Source organism: Nothoprocta perdicaria, unplaced genomic scaffold, assembly GCF_003342845.1.
Source record: "Nothoprocta perdicaria isolate Ctin4 unplaced genomic scaffold, notPer1 scaffold_9, whole genome shotgun sequence".
Lineage (NCBI taxonomy): Eukaryota > Metazoa > Chordata > Aves > Tinamiformes > Tinamidae > Nothoprocta > Nothoprocta perdicaria.
Genome location: NW_020456198.1, coordinates 2,288,358 through 2,312,273, shown reverse-complemented (window position 1 = coordinate 2,312,273; position 23,916 = coordinate 2,288,358). Strand labels below are relative to the sequence as shown.

The window sequence follows — 23,916 nt, the reverse complement described above, 5'->3', positions numbered from 1 at the left end:
GCCTCAGCTGCACCTCTTTTAAATGCTGATACACCGTAGACCCAAAGACACAGAACAAATCATAACCTTTAGCTAAGAAGCATGCTATATATGTTATACAGGCACAATGCAACACAAAATTTGTTACAAATCTTAACGTGGTTTACATTTTATATAGCCTCAAAATTCTGATGTTGCTTCAAGCAGCATGAAGAATGTGGGATTGCTCAAGGTGAAATCTAATTACAGAGCCTGCTAAGATGAAGATCATTTTTTAAACAGTGGGAAAGCAAATTATTTGTCCAAGTTATCCGGCAGTATATACTTGCCTATTTTAATTGCTGTTGGTACAGCCTAATCAAAAATGGAAGGAAAATGTTCATAAGCAGTGTCAGGTCAGGTAAAGCTATTCCTGATATTCAGTGGGTTGGGCTGCTCATTGCCGCAGTCTGACCCATGCCACACATGCAGGGGCATCACCAATGCGCTCGCTGACTCAGTCCCTCTGGATCTGTCAAAAGCAAGTACAGAAATCTGCACTCTTAGACATGCTGAGAAAGGGAAAATGTTGCGACTCCCCCGGATGCAGAGGGGCAAACAACAGAAGATTAAGTAGGGAGAAAGTCATATGGAAGTTGGAAGAATATGTCCTAGGTTGGACAGTCCCACTAGTTACTTCAACGAGAAAGGAACATACGGCTGTGTTCTGCTGCTGCCATCCAGTGGGCAGTCTGGGTAGAAATTTCAATGATTGATGGCTGACAAGGGCTGAGTTTGAGTCATGGTCAATCTGATGAGAATTCTGCATCTTGCTTGCAATATGATCCAAAACAAAAGTTTCCAGAAAGTAAAACAAGGCAGGCACTGAATGAGAAACCCTTGATGCATACCTACCGCAGAAAGACTCTGCTGCTCTGACTCAGTCATAGTGCTGCCTGTAAAATCACTCTGTGGGCTTGCTGTTTTGATCCCATCACTGATCAGCTATTACCAGATGTTGGAGCTGAGAGGGATGGTTGGACAAAACTTTATAACATGCAGAATACTGACTTTTGTCATCACAACTTTCAAGTCTTCATTGTCTACAAAATTCAGTTCCCACAAATGGAAGTTCAGCAACTCTCCTGCTTGCATTCACTTGAAAAATCCTACTGGCTGCTACTCTGCAGCAAGGTATCTAACTATCTTGTTAAATCTGGCCTCAAAAGCTCATCTCTTATTTTTTGTAGTGCTTGGAAGCTCAGAATATAGATGAGCAGAGCAAAATGAGAGAGCTGGTTTGATACTCTGCTATCTACTTTGCATCCCCTCATAGATAACGGAGGGCCTCAGAATTGGTGATAGCTTTACATTTTCATTATCAACATCATTACTTGGGGATGATGAAACAGAGGGAGTGATAACAATTTAAAGTCAACTCAAGTTGTCACAGTACAGTCTACAGAGCAATTTATGAAGAAGATAAATTTCTGATACTAATTGGACTTTACCACAAGGCATCAAGAGGCAAGAAATTCTCCAGCAAATCAAGCAAAACAGGAGGCACAATGGATTGATTTGGAACTAGGAGAAAGGGATTTCAAAAACAAACAAAAAGTACCCAGACCTTTCCTCATCAGTACAGCTGCACAGTCACCACTCTGCTTTGTGAAATTATTAGGTGCTGGTCAGACCGACTGTTTGCTCTTCCTCTTTCTAATCAACATTTCTATCTTCATAATATTTCCTGTAGAAATATTACCAACAATCTAAGATTATCACTGTATACCAAACATCTAACGGCACTACATGGAGCTCAGAACACACAACAGATATAGGGGAGCGACCATAAAACAATGCAATGAAGTGTCCCTTTTGGCATATGGGAGCAAGTGGGGAAATCATGGGCCAAAGGGAAAAAAAAAATGGGTCAACACCATTTGCCAGCACTGGCATTCAACTATACCAGCAATAATTCTTTGGTTCGCTTGAAATTTCCACCGCAGGTAGAAAGATTTATGTGTTGTCCTCCTTGTAAAGTTATCCTTTCCTAAAAAGCAGTAATACAAATAGAAGTCTTCAACTCTCTAGCAAGTTTTGGGTGCTGTAAGTAACATTTTCCCAGAGACACAAGAACAATTTGGAGGTGCACTCTGTTTACTTACTTTGGCACACTGGGCATCAAAGACAGCTTCTGTAGGGAAACTCCTAGCAAAACTGTCCTTTCCTACATGTCTAGAGCAGTTCTCTGTTAGTGAAACACCAGACCCAGGATCCTCTCAATGCTTAACTTCAGAAACATCAATGCTGAGTTAGTTAAGTTTTGTCAGTAAACAGTTATCCTTGATTTGACTCTATCCCAAAACACAAAAAATCCCACATATCTATTAAAGGAATGGATCTGTAACATTAGTGTCCTGGCAATATACTCACCCATACAAACATGACACACACAAGAGCAGCATAGCAAGGAACATATTCTTTAAACTGACACTTGTTTGGGAACAGGACAGCAGAATTAAGTGAGGAAGAGAAATATAAATCTCTGATTCCAGTCAAGAGGGTACGTAATCACCACTGCAGACTTATTTGTCTCCCGCCATTTCATCACCCAGTAATTTAAATGTGATTTCTGAATTTCGACTGGCTTATCAAGTGCTCAACAACATCATGAGATGCTGTCTCCACTGAAAATGATTTCTGCTTTTCTTCTTCCTTGAAGACTGTCATGTCCTGTTCACTCTATCAATCAGCCTGACATTATCTTCCTTTCACAGAAAGAGGACAGTTTAAGTCATGAGATTTATGCAAAAAATAACAAGTAGTTCTCATTCCCCAGAGAGCACTTTGCAATTGAATGTTGTTCTTTATATACTGATATTCTTACTGAAGCTCAGTGTTTATCCTTGTTTTATACCCCTTCTTTTTTTATTTTAATTAATTCTTTCCTTCATTCTTCATTTACAGTATACTATGCCGTTAATGATTTTTTTTAAATAGAAAGGTTTACTACTTACTGACTTGCAATCAGATACAGAACAAAGAAGAAAGGAAAAGATGTGATACTGAAGAAATGCATAAACACAAAATGCAATAAAGATCTAAAATGTGCGTTCATATAGTAGTACACAGGAATATAAACATAATCAGACCCTTGCAGCCATCAGCTGCTTCTCATCCTGGTGCTTGTGCTGTGTAGAATCTCCAGTAGAGACAAAAGCAACCTTGCTTTACATGTAAGCTTCACAAAGCGGGACTTGGTGTTACCCAGGTCTCACACTGACTTTGGGATGAGGCAAATGTCACCCAGTGAGTGACTTATGACTCCATTGGCCGTCTGAAAAAGGAAAAGAATTTCCCTGCCTTCTCTGGGCCACACACAGCAGCAAATCAGCCCTTGGTGAATATGTGAATATGAGAGTGGTGACAATTAACAGCATCTATTGTCTCACTGCAACCATCTGCTGAGGCTGCTGCAAAACGTGCATCTTTTCATTGCCTGTCCCCTAGCCATCATCATTTCACAACATTCAGTTTTCTTCCTCAGTCAGGAAATGACCTTGCTAATACTATTTATTATTTAACAGATCTCAGTCTGAGAGTCCCTGTGTCATACCCCGTAATAAAATACAGTGAGCAAAATGTAATAGACTGCAAGAGTAAAGTAGTTAGCATTCACTGCAAAATGCTAATAATATTTCCCCCCCAAAAAAGATTTCTTTTCATGGCCTTTTGACCAATTTAGCTAATGGACTAAAGCCTAGGAAATACTAGAAATARTTTTGGGAAGGAGCCTCTGGTCACTTGTCAGCTTTGGTGTGTGTACAGCTTCACTGTGCTGCCCAGCACAGTGCAATGATGGTACTGAAGTATCGCTCTGTGCTGTTTGCATAAATAGCAGCCCAGCCACCAAGTCCCAGACAAGGCAATCTAAATATATCCTCTGGCTCTGTTCTGCAACCGAGTCCAATTTGTTCCCAAGACCTGGAAATGCTCGCCATGCACACTGTGTTTCAGCCCCCCATCTGTTAAATGAGAATAATCACACTGCATTTGTAAAGCATGTCATGTTCCCCTGACAAACACCTCGTATTGCTCTGATTTCTGTGACTAGCTGCCAGGGTAGGGTTACTCCAGCACATCGCTGCTTATTTAGACTGAAGCAGTTAGGGCAAATACTCTTCCCTTTTGCTGAGAGGCAACACAGAAAGGAGACTAGAGGACCTTTATCCCTCTCCTAAACTGATCACGCTGCAACCATTGCTTTTTTAAACGCTCTTTTGATGAGGTTCCTGCCAAAGCTGGAAGAAAAATGGAAATGATTTGGGGGCAGGGGAGGACTATTCAGACCTTGGTTCTGATGCAGAATTCAGATAATCTGCAGCCCTTGTTACTTGGGAAGGGTCAGGAAAATGCTTTCCGTAGTCACTGTGGGGCTAGACTCGCTCTCCCTTGTTTTTACATTAAACTCTCATTCCTCTCTAGCTTGGCACAAATTACCATGTGATACAGTCTGCTAAAAGGCTGTTCCTTGACATTAGCATAGCAGACGTATTTGTCAGTAGCAGACTAATTATCCTGGCTCCTTGTTTGGGGCCTGTGGTAGCTCTTGTACTAAACTGCATTTTGCTGAGGCCAGCAATCTTGCTCCTTTTCAGAGGATGTTGGCACTAACTCGTGCTTTTTGTAAAGAAGGGATGGGAAGGAGGGGGAGCAGGAGCTGAAATCACACACCTGGCAGGATTTTCAGATGAAATGCCATCCCAATGGTCTTTCCTCTGTCATTTGAATAAAAAATACACATATCTGSAGCACAGGGCTGGCAGTACAACACATTATGTCACTCCCTCCCCATTTCTGAAATCTTGGAAATACAAAATCTGAACGATCAACTCAATGCAAGGAAATCAACATAGTTTACATGAGAGTGGGCACTCTGCATAAYGGACAGCTTATGTGGACAGGCATTAGAAAAATTGACTGTCCTAAAATGAAGCTTCCAGAAACCTGATAAGTTTAAATTAAATTCACTTTTCCTAATTAGACAAAGCAAACAATATCAAACAAAATCAACGACAACAACCTGTTATCCCTGGCACTGTTATATACGGACCATGATTTTTCACTTTGAAAGTAACAATCAACTAGTTCACAACCATTTTTTTCTGTGCAAAAAGGAACAGCAAGAGAAAGCTGTTCATTCCAAAATACTCTATCTTAGGATGCTACTTTCAGGAAGCATTGGTGTAACACAAATGGGAAGAACTATTACTGGAAAGACGCATTTGACTAAAGCTCAGAGAAAACCTGCCTCGCCTTGATCTGGCCATTATCTCTTAAAATGCTGACAAGGCCAAAAAATAATGACCATCACTGTACTGCAAGGTGTGTAGACGAAGCCCATGAGGGGAAAAGCAAAAAGGAAAATAGAGAGGGGAAAAAAAAGGAGAGAGAGAGAGAGGGGTGAGAGAGAGAGAGAGAGAAAGAGAGATAGAGAGGGAGGCGCGTCAAACACCAGGCAATAGAAATGTTGATCCTAGAATTTTCTGCTCATACCTTTTGTTATTTGAAGAGGTATTGTTAAAGATTGCCACCCTGGAAGATAATACGTGGGAAATGTAGCTTCTGCTCTTGTGCTGATGGATAGCATTTCCAGTCTGATGAGAAGAGATTACCCTGCTGAACCCTACAAGACATCTTAAATCTCCCAATTTAGAATCTATTGTCCCCTACCAGTTGTCACTTTCCTCAAAGAACGCAAGAATGCTGCCAAACACTGAAAACCAGACAGCTGCATCATGGCTAGCAGCAGCAATTTGGAGGTGCTCTTCCAGAGGGAAAAAAAAAAAAAAAAAAAGAAAAAGAAAAGAAAAAACTTAAATGTTAGAAAAAAATCCATCTGCAACTTTTCACTATTTATCAACCACCTTCTGTTTCCCAATAAAAAGTGCTTGCCCGAACATGTCCTTAAAGTCCTTAGAATTAGACATATTAACACTGTAGATTTTCAGATTAACAAAATGGTGGCTTTGAATGCAGGCTTTCTAGCACTGGAAAATGCCGTGACTGGCATGAAAACCGAGACGAGCTCTTCTTCAGGTGTGGACCAGCCACAAGTAAGACCAAGCATGCTATGGCCAAGTCCAATAAATGTGTTCATACTCTTAACTGCAGCGTGAATATTTTGTCCCCAACTACACTCAAAACCATGGTTGAAGGGAGGCAGCACGAAGGGCCTGCAGGATTTAACCTTCTTCCAAGTTAATCTTCACCTGACAGCATAGAGAGATGTRAACACAAAGCATAAATCTCCAAACTAACCAAAACTGCTGTCACTTTCCATGACCTTTTAGACTGTGCAGCTTGTCATTTGGGATGAAACTCTCCAATAGCACAAGGCCTTACAATTACATTAAAATTGGACCTTACATTTAGGATAGGCTCTGCCTTCTATTACAGTTAATGCAATTTTAAGGCTGTGGCCCTGCAGCCCATGCAGTAGGTACAGACATGTCGATCCATAACAGAACAAGCCCTAAGGCAATTTCCATCCCTCAAAATGGCAGTGATTTGCAAAATGCTTAAGGATGAATTCTTTAAGAATGACTGGCTCAAGCACTAACAAAATCACAACTATGAAGTCTAACTTCTGCTGGGACACAAAACCCTATGACAAAACAATAGCAGGCTGGAAACTAAATCACAGAAGGATCACAAACTGCCCCCCTCCARTGGGGACAGGATTTCAACATAGGCAATTCTTTTAATCATTCTAGAAACCTGGGATCCAGTGAAGGTCTTCTACATTCCARCTTATTCCTTTCATCACYGAAGTACCCATCTTTACAAGCGCTTGGCATGGTGACCTCTGCACAAACCCAGAGCAGAGCTCCTCAGCAGACCATGTTCCACCTTTCACAGCATCACTTCACTTAAATGAACTCTGTGGATAAGATGCTTTCCATTCTAYTTGTGGATTTTCACTTACCCAACTACTTTTTTCTCTCCTGCATTAGCACAGGCCTATGCATTCGCAATACACAGAGATATTTACAAATTCAAAGTTTAGGAGAAGCAGATAAACATGACAAAGAGCAAAGAAAGCTTTCTTGGTTAGAATTTTGGCCAATGGAATGCAAAGATTACCATTTATTGCAGACTGCAGCTGTATAAAAAATGATGCTGTCAATGTAAAATGAATAAAATAAAGACAGTATTTTCACAAGCTTTCCCCTATGGTTTAGAATAAGGTCACCTTGATATTGCAGGAAAGAGCTTGATTTCAGCCTCATGCTATATAGATTGATATACTGGACTTGACCAGTGTGTGTTAAATGAGATTCCATCTTTCAAAAACCTCCCTTCTTTTTGTTACAGAACTTTTTGTTCTTTTTTTTTTTTTTTTATCCTCTGGAACATCATGAAATATGATGCACAAAACCTACACATTAATCAGTTGAACTGTAATTTTTTCCCCCAACTCCCTGGAATACACAAATCTTTTTATATACAATCACATTCCATGCAGCTAAAGTGCACAATCATGGAAAACTATACCAGAGGCTATGTTTTACCTTATAAAAGACTAAATTAACACAAAATTGCTCCCTACCGGTAATATACCTATGCATCCAAACTGAAATCTTTGTCAAAATCTATCCTATATATAACAAGTTCACACTGCAATTTAAAAAAGAATAAAACTAACAGAAAATAAGAACAGGTATTTTTCCTTTTTTTTTTTTTTTTCATTTTCAAGAATAAATATACCAGCAAATTTCATGCAGAGATCTCTGCTCCATTTTGTATAGAAAGGATCCTATTGTTCAATAGAATTGCTTTCTCTATCTTGTTACTTAGAGATTACAGCCAAGGCTGTATATTGTAGCTACCCTATACTTAGAAGCTGGATAATAAAACACATAAATAACACACTGAATAAAACATTAAGACATAAAAGGAGTTAAGTGGAACAAAGGACTGAGGCATATTGTGCTCTAACCACGTCTGACCCTTGGAAATACAAAAGACTCATAATTCTAATTAGTAAAATGCACAGTTACGACTTAAATCATTAGACAAGGAGCGTGGTGCCGGTGTGCAGCTGAGCACCCGGAGCCTCTTCCACGGCCTTGCAGGGCCCTCTGGTGGAACTGGGACCTGTGCCYGAGGCACCCTGAGCACACTGCTTGCGAGAGTAACTCCAGCAGGAAAATAAGAGGAGAACCATAAGCCTCAGTTTGGGTTTTTTCTTTTTTTTTTTGCCCTTTTACCTGAAAGCAGCATTATTTCTAAYACAAAGCTGCATTTTCAAATACACAGCCTTCACTTAAATAGATGAAGCACTGGCTCAGAGTACGGGAATACCTCCTCTCACTTGGGAACAGTCCTTAGAGCTGGGAAAACCTGCAGCTGATGGAAACAAGCCCATCTGCTGCCAGACCACTGGACACCAAAGACAGAGCATGAGGTATCACCTGCCTTTGCTGATCCGTCTGGTCTGAATTCCAGTCGACAGTGACATTTCACATTCAGAGTAGCAAAACAGAACCTGAGGGTGCTGCAGGTCTTGCCTCGGGACATGAATTGCTATTTTGTGCTCAAAGGAGCAACTTTCTGCCAGAAGGCTCCCAATCTCATTCATGCTCCCACACTCAGCTGCCTAGTCCTGTCTGAGAGCGTCACTGAAGCCCTTCTTTGTCCTTCAGATGAACTGTGCTGTCCACTTCTCCACTTGATGACTGCTTTACTGATAACAGAGCCCACTGTCAACTCATCAAGATTTTCACTATCACTTCCCTCACTAACTGCTAGAGGGCAATGCAGTGTGTGCTTTGCCAGTATTGTACATATGTTGTTGGTTTTATATTTGGTTTTTTGTTTCCTTTTGGGGGGAAGAGCCTTCTACTCCCCCAGAGTATTGACTTTCTCTAGACTTGATAAACATCTGGTGTGACACATAGGCCTTGTACTGTCGCCTTCACCTGGTCTAATTCACAGTCCGTCTGTGGTAGTTCTTTGCCTCAGGCCCAAGCATGCACAGTACTTGCTACTGCTAAATGACAGATAGGTTTCTGTGACAAACAAATGACTGTCTATCCCATTGCTAGGCTAAACTAGTGTCCCTTTAGAGAATAATGTCAGAGGGACAAAAAGAGGAGACAGACACATTCTTAAAAAACACTTCTTTCCCTAAGCCACAGCCAGGGCAGAATGGGAGCAGCAGCAAGGTCTCTGTTTTCTGTGTCAAGCACATTGCTGCATTATTCATTCAGATTTCTCCTACACAGGCTGAGCCTTTCCATAGAGCTGTCTCATCCCATTCATGCATCAAACAAAAGAACACGAAGCAGAACACTGGTGGAAGCCCAGAAAATGATCTCAAGCAGGAAATCACTGCTCCTCTGCAAACCATTCAGTACAGCAACCTGGTTGCTGGAGACGGCATCTAAGATGCCGGACAGCAAACTGCAGGTTTTCTGCTGCATTTCAGCAAGCAAAGAGATGGAATCTTGAACAGCTCAGGCTGGACATAATTCCTTCTTGAACTCAATTCCCAGTTTCTACTTTCCATGCATATTTGATTTGCCACTGCCATTTTGAACATGACTTTTCCCATTTTCCCTGTAAATTAAATCATCTTCAGTGCAACAAGGAATAACCTCTGCGAAAAGAAGCTACTACTCATTTACTCATTCTTCTACGTGGCAATAAGACCAAGCAGTCCCAGTGCACTCAAACACAGTGATTTACTCCTATGCTCCACATTATTCTGCAGCTTCAGGAAGCAAGCAGGCCATTAGAGCTACCACTGAATTCTTCATTTGAAATCACAAAGAGTAGAGAAAACAGGAACTCAGCAATGAGATTCAGAGAAAAAAAAATGGCCCTACTTTAAGCTACAGACACTTCTTAAATGTATGGATTCAGGGCACATTAAGGATAATAGACACTCAAAAATCTGGACCCTTTGGCAAGCAGAAAGAGGCTGGAATCATTTTGGGTGAACATCATCACAAAAAAAAATAAAAAAAAAAAAAAAAGGAAGAGACACAGAAACACAGCAGCCTTAAAGCCAAGGCTTTTAAAGGGTAGTTCATGACAGAAGCTGCTCTGTTGGCTATACCAATTAATGGTTTACATAAGGTGAGCTGAGGAAATGTCTGCTCAATGCTTCATTATTTATAGATTGTAAGTTATAGCAGAGAGGAAGAAATGAATAGTTTCCTGCATAAAATGTTACATCATTCTGCACAGTATGGAATCGAYAGTTTTATCAGGTATCAGTTAGGATCTCTCAGAGCCTAAAACACAGGGATTTTTTAATACCTGTGGTAAGTTCAGTGCTTGTGTTTCTCCCAACCATTGTCAATCCCAAAAGACCACATCTTCCAAAATGGTAATTCAGAGCACCAAAGTTGGAAGACTATTCTGAGCTGTCCTGCCAATACAGATCTATAGGGAGCTTGCTGAAAAAATCTGCGTAAGCAGCATCTTCAGTGATCTAGTGATAGTAACTAGTCACAATGTGTAGATTCCCTCCTTCCCCAGTGAAGTGACTGAAGCAGTTTGTGTAACAGCCAACCTGCAAAATGGCAACAGGGATCAACCTGTAACCCTGTATTGACAGGAACCTTTTGATGGGCTTTAGCTGAAACGTGTCAGTTGTTACACTCCAGAACCTGTCACTGCATTTTATTGCAAATGCATTTTACTGCACAAAAAATGCATCTACCAGGGAGTGAAAGAGGCATCATCAAGCCTTTGGCACTTTGTTATTAACACTATAACATTTATTCCCAGCTTGTTCTGTGTAGCTTTCAGGTGTATTATGTTGTGAGCATGCAGAACAGATAAAGCAGCTGTACACAGGCCACATCCAGTCTTGCTTGACAGGACTGGAGAGATTTTAGTAAGCACATGAGGATTCTCCAGTTCCTTCCCAGACAGGCACCACAAGSAGCCAGGAAAGATCAGCTCATTTGGAGGATGGAGCTTCTAATAAATGCATCCAAACCTTCCAGCACTGAGTCAAACTGGATGCGAACACTGGACTTGGATCCATGAGAATCTGGCAYGCAGATAAGTATTTTAAATAGAATAAAGGCAATAAACCTCATTTAAGAATGAGACTACATCACAAAGAGCAGTACTTGAGGAAATCCTCAAGCCAGCATGAAGCTAACTACAGTACTGAGTAGTACAGACATCTCACGATGGTTGTGCACCCAGGCTTTTGATCCGGTCCCTAAAAGCAAAGCCGGAATGTGCTAACATCAACATAACTCTCTGCTTTTGCAATCAAAGATGACATAGGGCTAACTCAGCTATGCTATTTTAGGACCTGAACCAGTATCTTCGCACTAGCACTAGGACAACTATATTTCTTTATGGACTTGTGCTAGACCTCTGTATTGTCCTAGCACAGATCCAGTCTTTCACAGACCACATCCAGGTCCACAGACCTTCATGAAGCCAGCCTGCTTGCTTGGGTCTATTTCTACTGTTTATAATAAGATAGCGCTACACTACAGCCAGTACCTACACCSTGCTAGAACAGTGAAATATGCCTAAATTCAGTATGTTTCTGTTCACCCCAGTATTTTGCCTGGGAAAAAAAGGGGAATAGTGCAAGGTGGAATAAAAGACAGTTCCATATTTGTGTTACATAGTGAAAGAATTGTCACATATAGTCTTAGGATTTTGATCTATTGCCCACCAAAGTCAATGATAGAATTCTAAAGTCTCTCAATAGCCACTGGATTAAAAGGGAGGAGAGAAAGATACATTTCAGAGTAACATGAAAAAAGGATAAACTGAAAGAACACAAAAAAATCCCAAAGCCCTAACAGTCACGAAGACACTCCAAAAATTGCCTGGCAAGCTTCACAACATAAAATTACCAGAAAATCCCATAAAATTTTACAATATCTCTTTTTTTGTTATTGTTGTTGCATCTTTAACCCATTGTTCTGATTATAACATGCTGTCAACAGCCTCATCAATTATCCATTGCTAAAAAGTGAGCTCTAGCATTCTGCAAGGGGTATTAATTGGTCTCAGTAGCACATAATGAGTTTAAAAGCTCCTACCTGTGTGCCCTCGGGGCTGGTGGCTAGAGGCGGACAACAATTTACAGCAGACCATTAACACATAGACCAGAAAGAGCCAGTCAGACAGCAGCATTGATTTGGCACAGAATCGCATCCTGGAGGCAGAAAAGGAAGCATTTGAGTGAAGAACAATAGGGAATAACATAAAAATGACGCTGGGAAGGAAAATGCTGAAGAGTAAGATGGCTTATTACAAGGCAGAATTGACAAAAGTGGATTCACAGTTTGGTGGGATAAATTCCTTGYTAAACATGTTTTATAATTGCAAGCAATGCAATGGTTATCACACATCATACTACCCCCACATACATATTCATAAAAGCATCATAGGAGTGCAAGGCCTTTCTAGGAATTTGCAGTGGGTATTTTTTAGAAGCTATAGACACCCACACTCAAATTCCAGCATACATATTTATATGCTGCRCTCCTATTTTTAACCTGCCCCTATCTCAGATTTATACACACATCACACAAAAGTGTCCTTGTCACTTACTCCATCTCAGGACTGATTTGCTAAAGCTACCAGCCACCATTTAGACGTGTACATGACATGACTAGACCTCCTGGCACATGGCATCTGCTGGCTTTCCTGGAGATCAATGGTTTGCTCAGGGTTAAACACTCCTGAAACCCTGGCCTCAGTCAGCCACGCAGGGACTTGCTAGTCTGCCAGGGTGCAAGAAAGCTGCATTCCAGAAAAGAGTTGTTCTCTGGAAGACAGATGTTGTTAGTCTTATTCATGTTAGTGTTAGAATTACGACCACAAATCCTCGGTAATTTTCCTGCACGTATCTACAATTAAATCCCTCAATAGCTTATGTTGTGCCATTCATCATATGGAAAGGTAATCCGATCATTTCTTTAAACTCGGTTATGATGATTTATTATTTGTGCAATACATAAGTGGGCATTATGCACTTGAACTCTTAGATGTAATGTGCTAGACTTTCAACAAATGCTGTAAGTAGGAATACATCAAATTTATTAAAGGCAATTTATAGATTTGCATAAATTGAACTAAATACTACTTTCGTAGCAGTGACTTCAGTCTGCAGTTAATCAGCATGCTGGGATTTGGAAAAGCCAATCGTGAACATGCTCATTCGCACCAAAAAGTCCTTTGAGAACTTCCTGTCCCTGGAGACTTCAGTTTTGATTCCTCCATGCATTTTCTAAAGAATTTGTTTATTTGTATATCTGTAAAATACCTGAGACTGTTCAGCTAATCAGATCATTCAAGCAGCCGAACAGTCTGACAGTTAGAACAAAAAAAAAAAAAAAAAAAAAAAGAAAATCCCTCATACCATAGACTACTGTCAAAGCCTGGGAAGCATTTCCACACTGTTTTAAATTTTATAACTATTTAAAAATAAATCAAAACATATCTCATGTTTTCTCATGTAAAAGCATTCGCTTAATTTTCAGTTTCCCACTTCACAGGACCTTTTTGTCCTCTCTGAGTAGTAACAGGAATGCTGCTAAAGCCCAAATATTAATGAAAAAAGCAACATCTTCAGTTGTCTTTGTAGAATTTATTCAAGCCTGTAATTTTTTTAAAGTTTCACAAATACTGCTAAGAATAACTCACCATGCTATTGATTTAAGAAATATATACATATATAYATAGCTACATTTTAAGGGCTGATTTAGAAAGAAAAGGAACCTTTCTCCATGCTTTAACAAGGTTCTTTGTTTCAAGTCAAACAGATTGTAACAGCGAACACAGAAGACTCAGTACTGGAATAAATACGTTGAGGCTCTTTCGCAGCAGTATATAGGAGCTTTCCTCAAACAGGTAGCAAGCCCAGATGATAGAGACTTCACTCATCCTTACCCTACAAATAACCTCATATGTGGAGTTCCCAGGTTAATTCAGAGCAGCTACACTTCACCTTATAAGCACCRGCCTAATTCACCTCTCACACCCAGCTGAACCATGAAATGCTAGTGCAGCTAATGGGATCATGTCACTGTGAAATGAGCATAAATGGCATCATTGCTGTGGAGCTAATATTAGCCCAAGGAAGCTGCCCASTTGGCTTTGAAATCAGCCTTGTAATACTGTTCTTCTGTTGCTCTGAATGCAAACACAGCCTCCAAGATGGTTATCACAGAGTCATTCAGTGCCACTCTGAACACATGGAGGATGGGGATCTTTCTTTGGTTTTCAGGGGGTATGACTGAAAGCACTATTTGACCCTTGGAACTAAATACCAGAGATCAGATTTTCAGATGTTTTGAGCACCCCTTTCASAGTCAAGTTGATGGAAGAAATATATACTTTCAAATTGTGCACCACATGTGCTCAATAGTTCTTATTTCAGCATGTAAGCAAAGCCAGGTGTTTCCACCATTCCCAGGGAGCGAGCAAGGCTGCTCTTGTGGAAATGACTGTATATTAACCTCATTTCAAAAGCTATTCCAAGACTTTGAAAGTTTGACACTCTGAAGTCACAGCCCTGATTTTAGGTAGAAAACGGAAAAGCTTAGAAAGCTTACAAAGGGTATCATATTTTGCTTTTTCTATTTGTATATATAACACTTTGTGCTTTAAACAGAGAGATGTATTTGGGCTTCAGTTCTAAGTATGCTCAAAAGTGTATGAGAGACAGGCCCCTTCATCACAGCCCAGTATGTGCACAGCCCAGTTATTATTTACTRACAAACTCACACAGAATCCTTCCTGCACTCTCAGTTACACCAGTTTTACAGACACTCCACAGTCTGTAGTACATTCTAGGCCAGAAATACCCATATCACCACAAAATATGAGCACAGTTATATCCAAACTGAAAGGCTGCTAAAAGCATTGCCTACCAAAGTCAGCATACAGCTGCAGGTAGATAAGAATTTAATCTACCTTGAGGTAGACAGGATACAAACTTCAGCCCACTAGTATAAACAGAGAGGAATCTTTAAAAAAAAAAAAAAAAAAGAAAGAAAGAAAANAAAGAAAGAAAGAAAGAAAGAAAGAAAGAAAGAAAGAAAGAAAGAAAGAAAGAAAGAAAGAAAGAAAGAAAGAAAGAAAGAAAGAAAGAAAGAAAATAAAAAAAGCTTGGCAGACAAATGCAGTGAGGGGCACCTAGGCATTTCAGTGCCAGGGGGCTGCCACGCTCTGAAACGTCAAGGCTTCGTTCTCTGTTGGATTCAAGTGGATATTGTTGCTAACCAGAACAGCAACATCTTCAGTGTCATTCGAAAGATAAAAAGTGCTCTTACCTTGGGGACTTTGCAAGAATTTTGTTCCAGTCAAACACAATTATTTCAGTGTGTTTTTCATAGTTATTCCAGATTCCCATTTGCGACTGCAAATAAGCCTTTCTGCATTTCAGAATTTCTTCCTTCACTTTGGGGACCTACAAAGAAAGCCACATTACACTGCAATTAAAGTCCGGAACGATGYTGTGAAATAGAGGTTGGTTACCAAAATCATTGTTTCACAGTGCCATCTACAGGGCAATCCAAGGCAAAAGGCAGCAGTCACATTGCTCCTTTCACCTGTTTCATAARGCAGCGCTGAAGCATCCCTAGATTAACTGCTAGCAGAGTATGCTGGACTGCAAACTACAAATAAAATGCATGCCTTCTTGACAGGGYGAAGCAGCTGTGGATCTGGAAAAGACATCACCTCAGTCAAACAGACTCCCGATTCTTACCTGAAACCAGGGTGAACCACAGGTGATTTAAATCAGAGGGAATACTTTGGACAGCCTTCCTAAGTGCTTGACAAAGGTCCTCGGAGTCCTTGTAGAGGACCCAGGAGAAGAGGGGCTGAGTCACTGTGTCTGTGCTGCAATCTTTCATAGCGCTCCCTGTCACCTTTGGCTCTCCTTGCTCCCAGGCACCACATCTCACACAAACCTGCCTCCACCCGAAGCTGCGCTTTCAAGAAGACGCTCTATGGAGATACTTTTGCTGCAGTACTGTCAAGTTCCACAGAATAATGAGCTCATCACTCCATTACACAGACCTTTGAGTCTCTATCCCTTTTTTTTTGGTCTATATTTGTTTCCACTCCAACCCCTGGGCTCATCTTGACCTTCTGCTATAGAAAACACGATAGTGCGATTTGTCAGAGAAATAACAACACAGTCTTCACTTACAGAGTGATCACAACAGGTTTTCCCTCTTTTCTCCCATCATTTCTCKTACTTCACTCTGTCTTTGATCAACTAGAAATTTGCTTTTAAGAAATACAAACTTACACTGTCACATTGGAGGCCAAAGTATCTCTGGGGTCATTAGAGCACGGAAGCAGATACTTTTCAAAAGTTTAGTATAGGAACCCATCTGGCTCAACATAAGAGCCATAAGAAACATAACACCATAAGAGATTAGAGAATTGGTAGAATTAAAGAAATACCAGGCCACCAATATACAATTAGTCACGTTTTATCCTGCCTTCACTTTCCAGCGTGGAAAGTCTCATATTTAGCCAGCCACAACTCAGTAGCTTTGGTCGAAACAAAATGTTGACAAAAAGCTGCCTTAAGACAGAGCATTACCATCCTTTCTTCCACAAATACACATGAAATAAAGTGGGCCTCAGAAGTTTTATTGAGAAAAMAAGCAAGCAAACAGGCTTTTCAATACAGTACTGAATGACTGAGGTGATTACGTGGTACATTTTTACCCATTTCACAACAGTGCAGGTAGATAAATATATTTCTACAGCRCTCTTGTAGAAATCAATATTGCAACACACTAACTTGGGTTTTATGGCTTATCCATTCCATAATTCTTATTAGGGAGGAAAAAGTGAGTAAATTTATCCACATGTAAATGCTAATTTTAGCGCAACCTGTTSTGTAAACACAGGCAAGGCACAGGTTGCAGATAAGGAAGTATGGATTATTGCAACTCAGTGTAATTAGATGGATGCGGAGAGGCAGCCAGCTAACACAGCCACCAGCACAGCTCAGCTCAGGGCTTTCTCCTGCCCACTGGCCATGCTTTCTTAAGAGGATAGGGTTGTTTGAGGAGTGGAAAGCAATTGCTACAGGCAGCTAAGAGGCTGAGATTCAGCAGTTTCATTTGAAATAAAGGGCAGAAGAGAAAAGAAACACTCACCTGGTTGATATCATTAAATGGAATTCCAGGCTTCCGATGACAAAACCATGTTTTGGCCTGGTTTTGTGATTGCTGATCTTAACGCTGGTCCCAGGGTGCAGGTGGCTTTGGAAGTGGAGTCGCTTATTAGCGCATTGCACAAACAAGCAAGTTGCTGGTGACCTCCTGTGCCAAGGGCTCTGCTGGGGCAGCAGGGGCTGCGAGGAGACAACTACCCTCCCATTGGCCCCCCAGGAGCACCGGGGCTGCTTCAGAGAAAATAAAACACCCGAGTTGGCTCCAAAGAGGTACCTGGAGGCCTGCAAACGACTGGAACTTGGTGGGCGAGCTCCGTGGCTTCAGTGGAATGGGGTTAATTTGGAGGAACGGAATTTGAGCAGATGTTTATCCATGGAGAGTAACCCTGTAAAGAAAAGAGGTCTTTTTATATAACTGCTCCTAGCCACAAGGCAACTAAATCCTCATCTCTATCTGTAGCAGAGCTATGCAAAACAAAGGATGGGGGGAAAAGCAGGAGAAAAAAAAAAGCAGGGAAAAAAGGGAAGGCCCCTGTTCTCAGCATTTATACACCAGCTTTCTGCTCTGCATGTGAGTTGTTCCGGATTCCACTTGAGGACTCCAGGTCTCCCTCTTCAGGGTTCTGCCATCGAAAGGAAATGGCTGAAGTCTGCCACGTTCTCATCCCAGCACTGCCTCTCTCTGAGCCTCTGGACCCGAATAAAATAAGTAGCATTTTCCTCAGCCAGACAAGTGTTTCTAGAGCAGATATTGCAAAGGTCTTGAGTTATTTAGAAGCTGTATTGGCACAGTATAATTACTTTAGCCAGAACATGATAACATTTTAAATTGATATTTCTCCTACTGATATTTATATGTTGTAGAATACTTTTTTTTTTTTTACAGATGCTTTCAATAAAAGATTACCAAAGCTCTTTATGCCATCCTTTGTAACAAGCTATTAAATAATTAAAAAAGAAATCTCTGTCTATTAAATATTTAAAAGACCTAATTTCTCAGTTCTTGGCAATTCCTCATTTAAAATAAAGATAGTGCATCCCTTAAAAGACTCTTCCTCTGCAAAAGCAGTTGGCACCAAGGCAGTAAGTACACTTACAGTTTAACCGAGTACCAGCCCTAGTAAAATTATCGTGTCCTAGYGAACTGAGAGGAAAAGCAGAGCAACATCCGAAGCTTGGTATCAGAGAAAAAGAAATCTGATATATCGCCATACATAAACATGGTGAAAAAGCATCATTATGTGAGTTTGGCTTCAAGTCATTAAAGTGGGAATTGAAAGCAAAAGCAAACRCTTGCTTGCAAGGTTTTAAGTGGGATACATGGATACAGAGACGGCATGGGGATACATGGACACWGAGCCAGTGTGTTGCAAGGGGAAGCACCGGTGACATACGGGATATTRTGCCCGATGGCCACAGGAACAACCGCAAAGATGCCACAGAAATGGTTCCACGCCTGAGCGTGGGTGGGTGGACGGGCAGTCACCCCACGAGGCGCCCGGTCTGATGCCCCCGCAGCCGCTTTGGGGGAAGGGCTGTACGGTCCGGAGGGACGTTCGTCTCCGCGGGTGCCCGTGGGGCCGCGGACACGGGCGGCGGCGGCCGCCGTCTCTGCGGCGCTGCTGCCCCCTCGCGGGCGCGCCGCGCCGCTGCCGCCGCCTCCTCGCGCGCCCAACGGCCGCGCTCGCGCCCGCCCAACGGCTCCTGCCCAACGGCTCCCGCCCAACGGCTCCCGCCCGCCCAACGGTCGCCTGACCAACGGCTCCTGCCGCTGCCCTGGCCGCCCCACCACCACGGAGCCACCCTGCCTGATGTGGCTCGTGATCCATGTGGACCCTTAACGGAGCAGGGCGCTATTAAACGCCTCCTACTTGTGCCTTTCCTCATGAAATCTCGTTGAATCCCAAAACGGACCGATTGCACCATCTAAACCCACCCCAGCCCACTCCGTCCAGCCCCTCTCCACTCACTGTTCCCTTCCAGAGCCCTCCAAACCTCCAGAGAAGTCCCCTGCCCTTGCGGCCTGCTGCGCTGCCTGCTGTTTTTGTGTGGGAAGGAACTGTCGGTGCAAATTAAGTTTTGTCATTAATCATATTAACATGTTGCTGTCAGAGCCGCCTCCAGTCACCCTCCCGGCCTGGCCTCTGCTCTCCGAGCCACCACACGCACCAGCACCCACATCCACCCACACACATACACTTTATCTTACCAACACCCATCATCATTCAAGTTTTGGACAAATTAATGGTTAGCGCGTGCTCGGAAGGTGGAAGAGAGCCGGACCCAGCATTTCGCAGGATATCACGCTATGTTGGTCCTTCTGTGGCTTGTAGGATGCCTCTGCTTCAATCTCCAGGGTCCTCACCCGGGGAGCCAGGCTGTGAATAACTGCAAGAGGAGACATTGAGGTGCTGGGCTCCCCATGCCGACTGACAAACTGGTCCCTCCCTCCTCAGGGACTGCTGCAAGTCGTAGCRGAAATGGACCAGAAATGAACTGCTGCAATTTGGACTCTCATTTCAGGCCCTCAAACCTCCCCCAGCAATCTTGCATTCAGCCACAGCTTCTATGCAAGTCACAGATAACTTTTGCAAGATCCTAAGACTTCAAGTGGCAGAAAATTCACCGCAGCTAAGTTATTCCAACAGTTAATTAACCTCACTTTAAACACTGCACCTTATTTCTAATCTGAATTTGTCCAGCTTCTGCTTCCAGGCATCTGATCTCATTAGGACTTTTTCTGACAGATGAAAGTGCCCTCTGCTATCAGCTATCACTGCCCACATTTGGTACTTGCAGCCTGTGATCAAGTCCTTGCTGAACACTGTCTATGCATAAGCTAGATGGAGCTTCTTTAGCCTCTCCCTAGAAAGTTTTGTGCTATTAAATTAGTCATGCAGCTCTTTTCTACATCACTGCCAATTTCTCAACCTCGGGTTTTTCTAAGTGAACATCAGAACATGATGTAGTATCCACAGATGATCTTATTAATACCAAAGAGACAACAAACCTTCCAGTTTGTACCCAATCTTTCTTCCTGATACAGCTTACTAGTCTTCCCAGCTAGTGGGACACAAGGGCAAGTGAAGGACTTAAAGGGCTCAGTTCTGCCCATCTTTCTCACACTGAATAATGCTTTGACCAGGTAGTAAGGCACTATGCAACCTGAGTAAGGACACAAAGTCATGCTTATGAACATGAGACCATTGCTTACAGTACAAGAAAACAAAACATTGCTATGTTGGGTCCARTTCCTTTATCTTTTCTGCCTAGAATTAACATTCACTTTCCTGCTACATTTACTTTCCTACAGGTATTGCTGAGGGAGACCTGATCATACCAGCCTCCCAGCATAAGGCAAACCCAAGTGAGAAGGTTCTTTGGACACGAGAAAGTTAGCTAAGTTAGCTTGGTGGTACCAAGTGTGCTCCCTAACTTTTAAGAAATCCAAGCATGTTGCCTAAATTCAGCTAACACTGAGTGGCTGAGTTCCCAGCACCTCTTGGACTCCAGCAGATTCACAAGAAGCTACACTAGCAATTTTTGAAGTGTTGTGGCAAAAAAGCCCTCTCAAAGTGCCTTTTCATAACATCACATTTTGGCCTCTGGTGGTGCTTGCTCAGTCTATCACAGCCAGACAGCCCTTTTTCCAGGGGTATTTCAGAGATATCAGAATCTCCTTTAATGGCAACTGGGGAGAGATGGTAGGGAAGAAAACAATATTGATAAGAGCTAGAGGAAATAAAATCCACAGCCTTGTAAAATGCGAGAACTGACCACTCCGTATAGCATGGTGTATGCACCACGCCAGYCTGTGGGCCAACCATACAACGTAAGTGATCACTTGCACTCCAAAAGTATTATCTCTGTGCATGGTAGAAATAATCACAATGAAGTAGAATCTCATTTAGAAATTATTTTTTTAAGGAAAACCTTTTAGATCTTGCTTTTTTAACTCAAACTGAGTCAACATCTTTCCTCCAGGAATAAACCCACCAAGATCAACAGGACTATTCAGAGTAAAGTGCTATTCTAGCAGTAAAGCTGAGGCAGAGTAGAGCTCTTTCTCCATATAGCATTATTTATTATTCATCACCATCCTACAAAGAACCTTCCTGCCAAAATACATTCCTGGAGAGGTAAGTATTGCTATCAAGGTCTCATTTTTACAGTTGCACAACCAGACTTCTCAACTTGGGCAGCAAACACAGGGTTTCTCCTCATTACAGCCCCAGGTTTCAGCTCTTTCAACTACATTTATCAGAGAGAATTTTTCATTGTGAATACCCAGGTCCCTTCAGTCCCTCACTACAGCCCGTGAAACTGCTCAAACCCTTCCCCACCCCCTGGTGCATGGCCTACTTAAGAGGCAGGCAGACACTGTTCAAGGAAGCACAGGAATTGCTTCGGTGCTGTTCAAAGCGGAGGCAGAGCCCTGCTCCACTCCCAACTGACCTTTCCTAAGCACAGCAGAACACATGTAAAGCAGGCAGCACAAAAAAATGTAGATAGATATGTCTTTGAAGGAAATCCATCTCACCTTGGCAGAATGCATCCTACAAGGCAAATAGACTTTTCCCTTGCTGTAAGTTTTGCCTAATAGGTAGCAAAGCAGTTAGCAAAACAGGTAGCAAAGCAAACTGGCTGTAGGTTGTGTTGATTTTCTCAAGCAATAAGACTTTTCTATATCCTGGGTTGGTGGAGAACACTAAAATTAAAAGATAGCTGACCCGTAGCTGTGTAGAAAAATCACTCTGCTTTCTTCCAATCTCCAGGGACCCAAGTGAGCTGGTATATGTTTTTATACAGATAGCCTGGGGGAAGAAGTAAGGAGATAAAAGGCCCTCACGTCAGTTTTTACCTCCAAGTGATACACAAAGAGGTCCCAGACCTGCCTTTGCCTCTGGTCTGATGAGCAGAAAAGCCAGTGTTTCCCCTTACCTTAGCCTATCTGAAAATATCCTTTATATTTAAGCAGCAGGTGATCACTGACTATAGTAAGACACTCCAATTAAGGACAAGAGGCAATCCCAATGAGATAACATGAAAATTAGATGTAAAAAGCATGATCAGGAAAAAAAAGGTAGAAGTAGTTTTGTTTTTGTTTAGTTGAGAAAAATGAAAATGTACCGGAACTGTGCTAACTGCCTCCTAGAAGACTGCTCTGAAGAAGGATGTGACCATTTGTTTTCTGCTGCTGCTGCTGCTGCTGCTGCTGCTGCTATAAATAGCATACAAAGAAATAAAGTTTAGTCTTCTGCAAAGATAACCTGGTCTGCAACTAAAGAGACATTTTCTTTATCCAAGTGTGGAACACCAGCAGGACAAGCTGCTCAAAGAGCTCATGCTTTGCTGGAGGTTTTTCAAAGGGATTGAAGAGCATTTATAAGGGATGGTCAAAGCATATTTGTTCCCTTTTCCATGCATGGGTTTGGATTACATGATTGCTTATGGTCTTAACCAAGACTACATTCCGCTTATTCTTTGGAGAAAGGGAGTGCACTAAAAGCACTAGAACATAAATGCAAGGTAAATGACTAAAGTTCACAGTATCATATTCAGTACCTTCACCACARACATTCATCAAGTGCACAGCTGTCAGAGGTTAGTGGAAGAAAATAACAACAGAAAGGGGCTGAGACTACATCCCACATGCACTGGCGTTTTTTCATACAGACAGGGTCAGCTTGTGTCATATTTAGATATTTTTATGTTTTTTTTAAGGTCACTGAGATCAAATTTGCTGCTTTCTGATTCCACTGCATTAGAACACCATATTCTTGTTGCCCTCCAAAGCACCTCACTCATGGTAGATAGCAAGTTACAGCAAATCTACTCAGGTTTCCCTGAGCTGCAGCAGGCCATGACTCTGACAGGCTTTGTCCATTTCTGTCTCACCGATGTAAAATAGACCTGGCTTTTGTTTCAGGATCATGATTCCTTCCAGGAGTGAAGTGCAGAACAGCTAGATTAGCTTTGAGAACACAGGCTTTCTGAGCTGTGGATGCAGATTAGCTGATGAAGAATCCCAACTGTCTGAGCATGTGGGATAATTGTTCCACTTGGGACTCATTAGCTAATTGTTAAAAGATTTTAATGAAAAGCATTTCATAAATGCTGCATTAAAGTTCCAGAATTGTAATTATGAGCTGAACGCACATTTTTAGCACCTGTGTTATCAACTATGTGAACTGATAGCAGATCTTCTGGTGTGGTCTGCCTGTTCCATCTCTCAGGCACTGGATCCTACATAGAATAGCCACTGGCAAATAAAAAAGTAACATCTTTTTATTCCTATTTTTGCACAAAGATAGCACAGTCAACCTGAGATTATTTGAAAATTCTACCTCCAGCATGCAGAATGTCCTGGGGCAAGCATTAAATAACAGAGAGGAACAAAAGTTGGGCATGAGTGAAAAGGCATAAACCAGAGAGCTATAACCCAACTTCCATATTTGTTAGTGTTCGTTGATTTTGGTGCTATTGGACAGCTCTTTTATTTGGTATTAGAAGACATTGTTTGTTTAATGGAGAATGTTCTCAAAGTTATTTTTAAAAAAATCTTACTTTCTCTACTAAATAAGAAAAAAAATAGATCCAGGTTTTTGACCCATCTGTTCAGGAACCTTTAAAAAAATAATCTCATTTAATGCTGGTGCAACGAAAAAGAAGCAAAACTCAAAAGTTGCTGAGGGGATGGCAAGAGGAACAGCCCCAGACTCTTTCCTAACAATCACTGCATTTCTGAGGCTAGACAG

The 23,916-nt window shown here is 41.8% G+C and overlaps 1 protein-coding gene across 1 annotated transcript in view; it reads right to left on the bottom strand.

The window, feature by feature from the left end:
- FAM19A4 (family with sequence similarity 19 member A4, C-C motif chemokine like) overlaps positions 1 to 17,180 on the bottom strand; it is a 46,566-nt gene extending 29,386 nt beyond the window's left edge. The window contains exons 1-3 of the mRNA XM_026052661.1: positions 17,142 to 17,180; positions 15,291 to 15,427; positions 12,051 to 12,166 (exon numbers count right to left, since the gene is read on the bottom strand). Of these exons, the coding sequence (XP_025908446.1) occupies positions 12,051 to 12,166; positions 15,291 to 15,370 (196 nt within the window). The 5' untranslated portion in view covers positions 15,371 to 15,427; positions 17,142 to 17,180. The remainder of the gene's footprint in view (positions 1 to 12,050; positions 12,167 to 15,290; positions 15,428 to 17,141) is intronic.
- Positions 17,181 to 23,916: the final 6,736 nt, after the last annotated feature.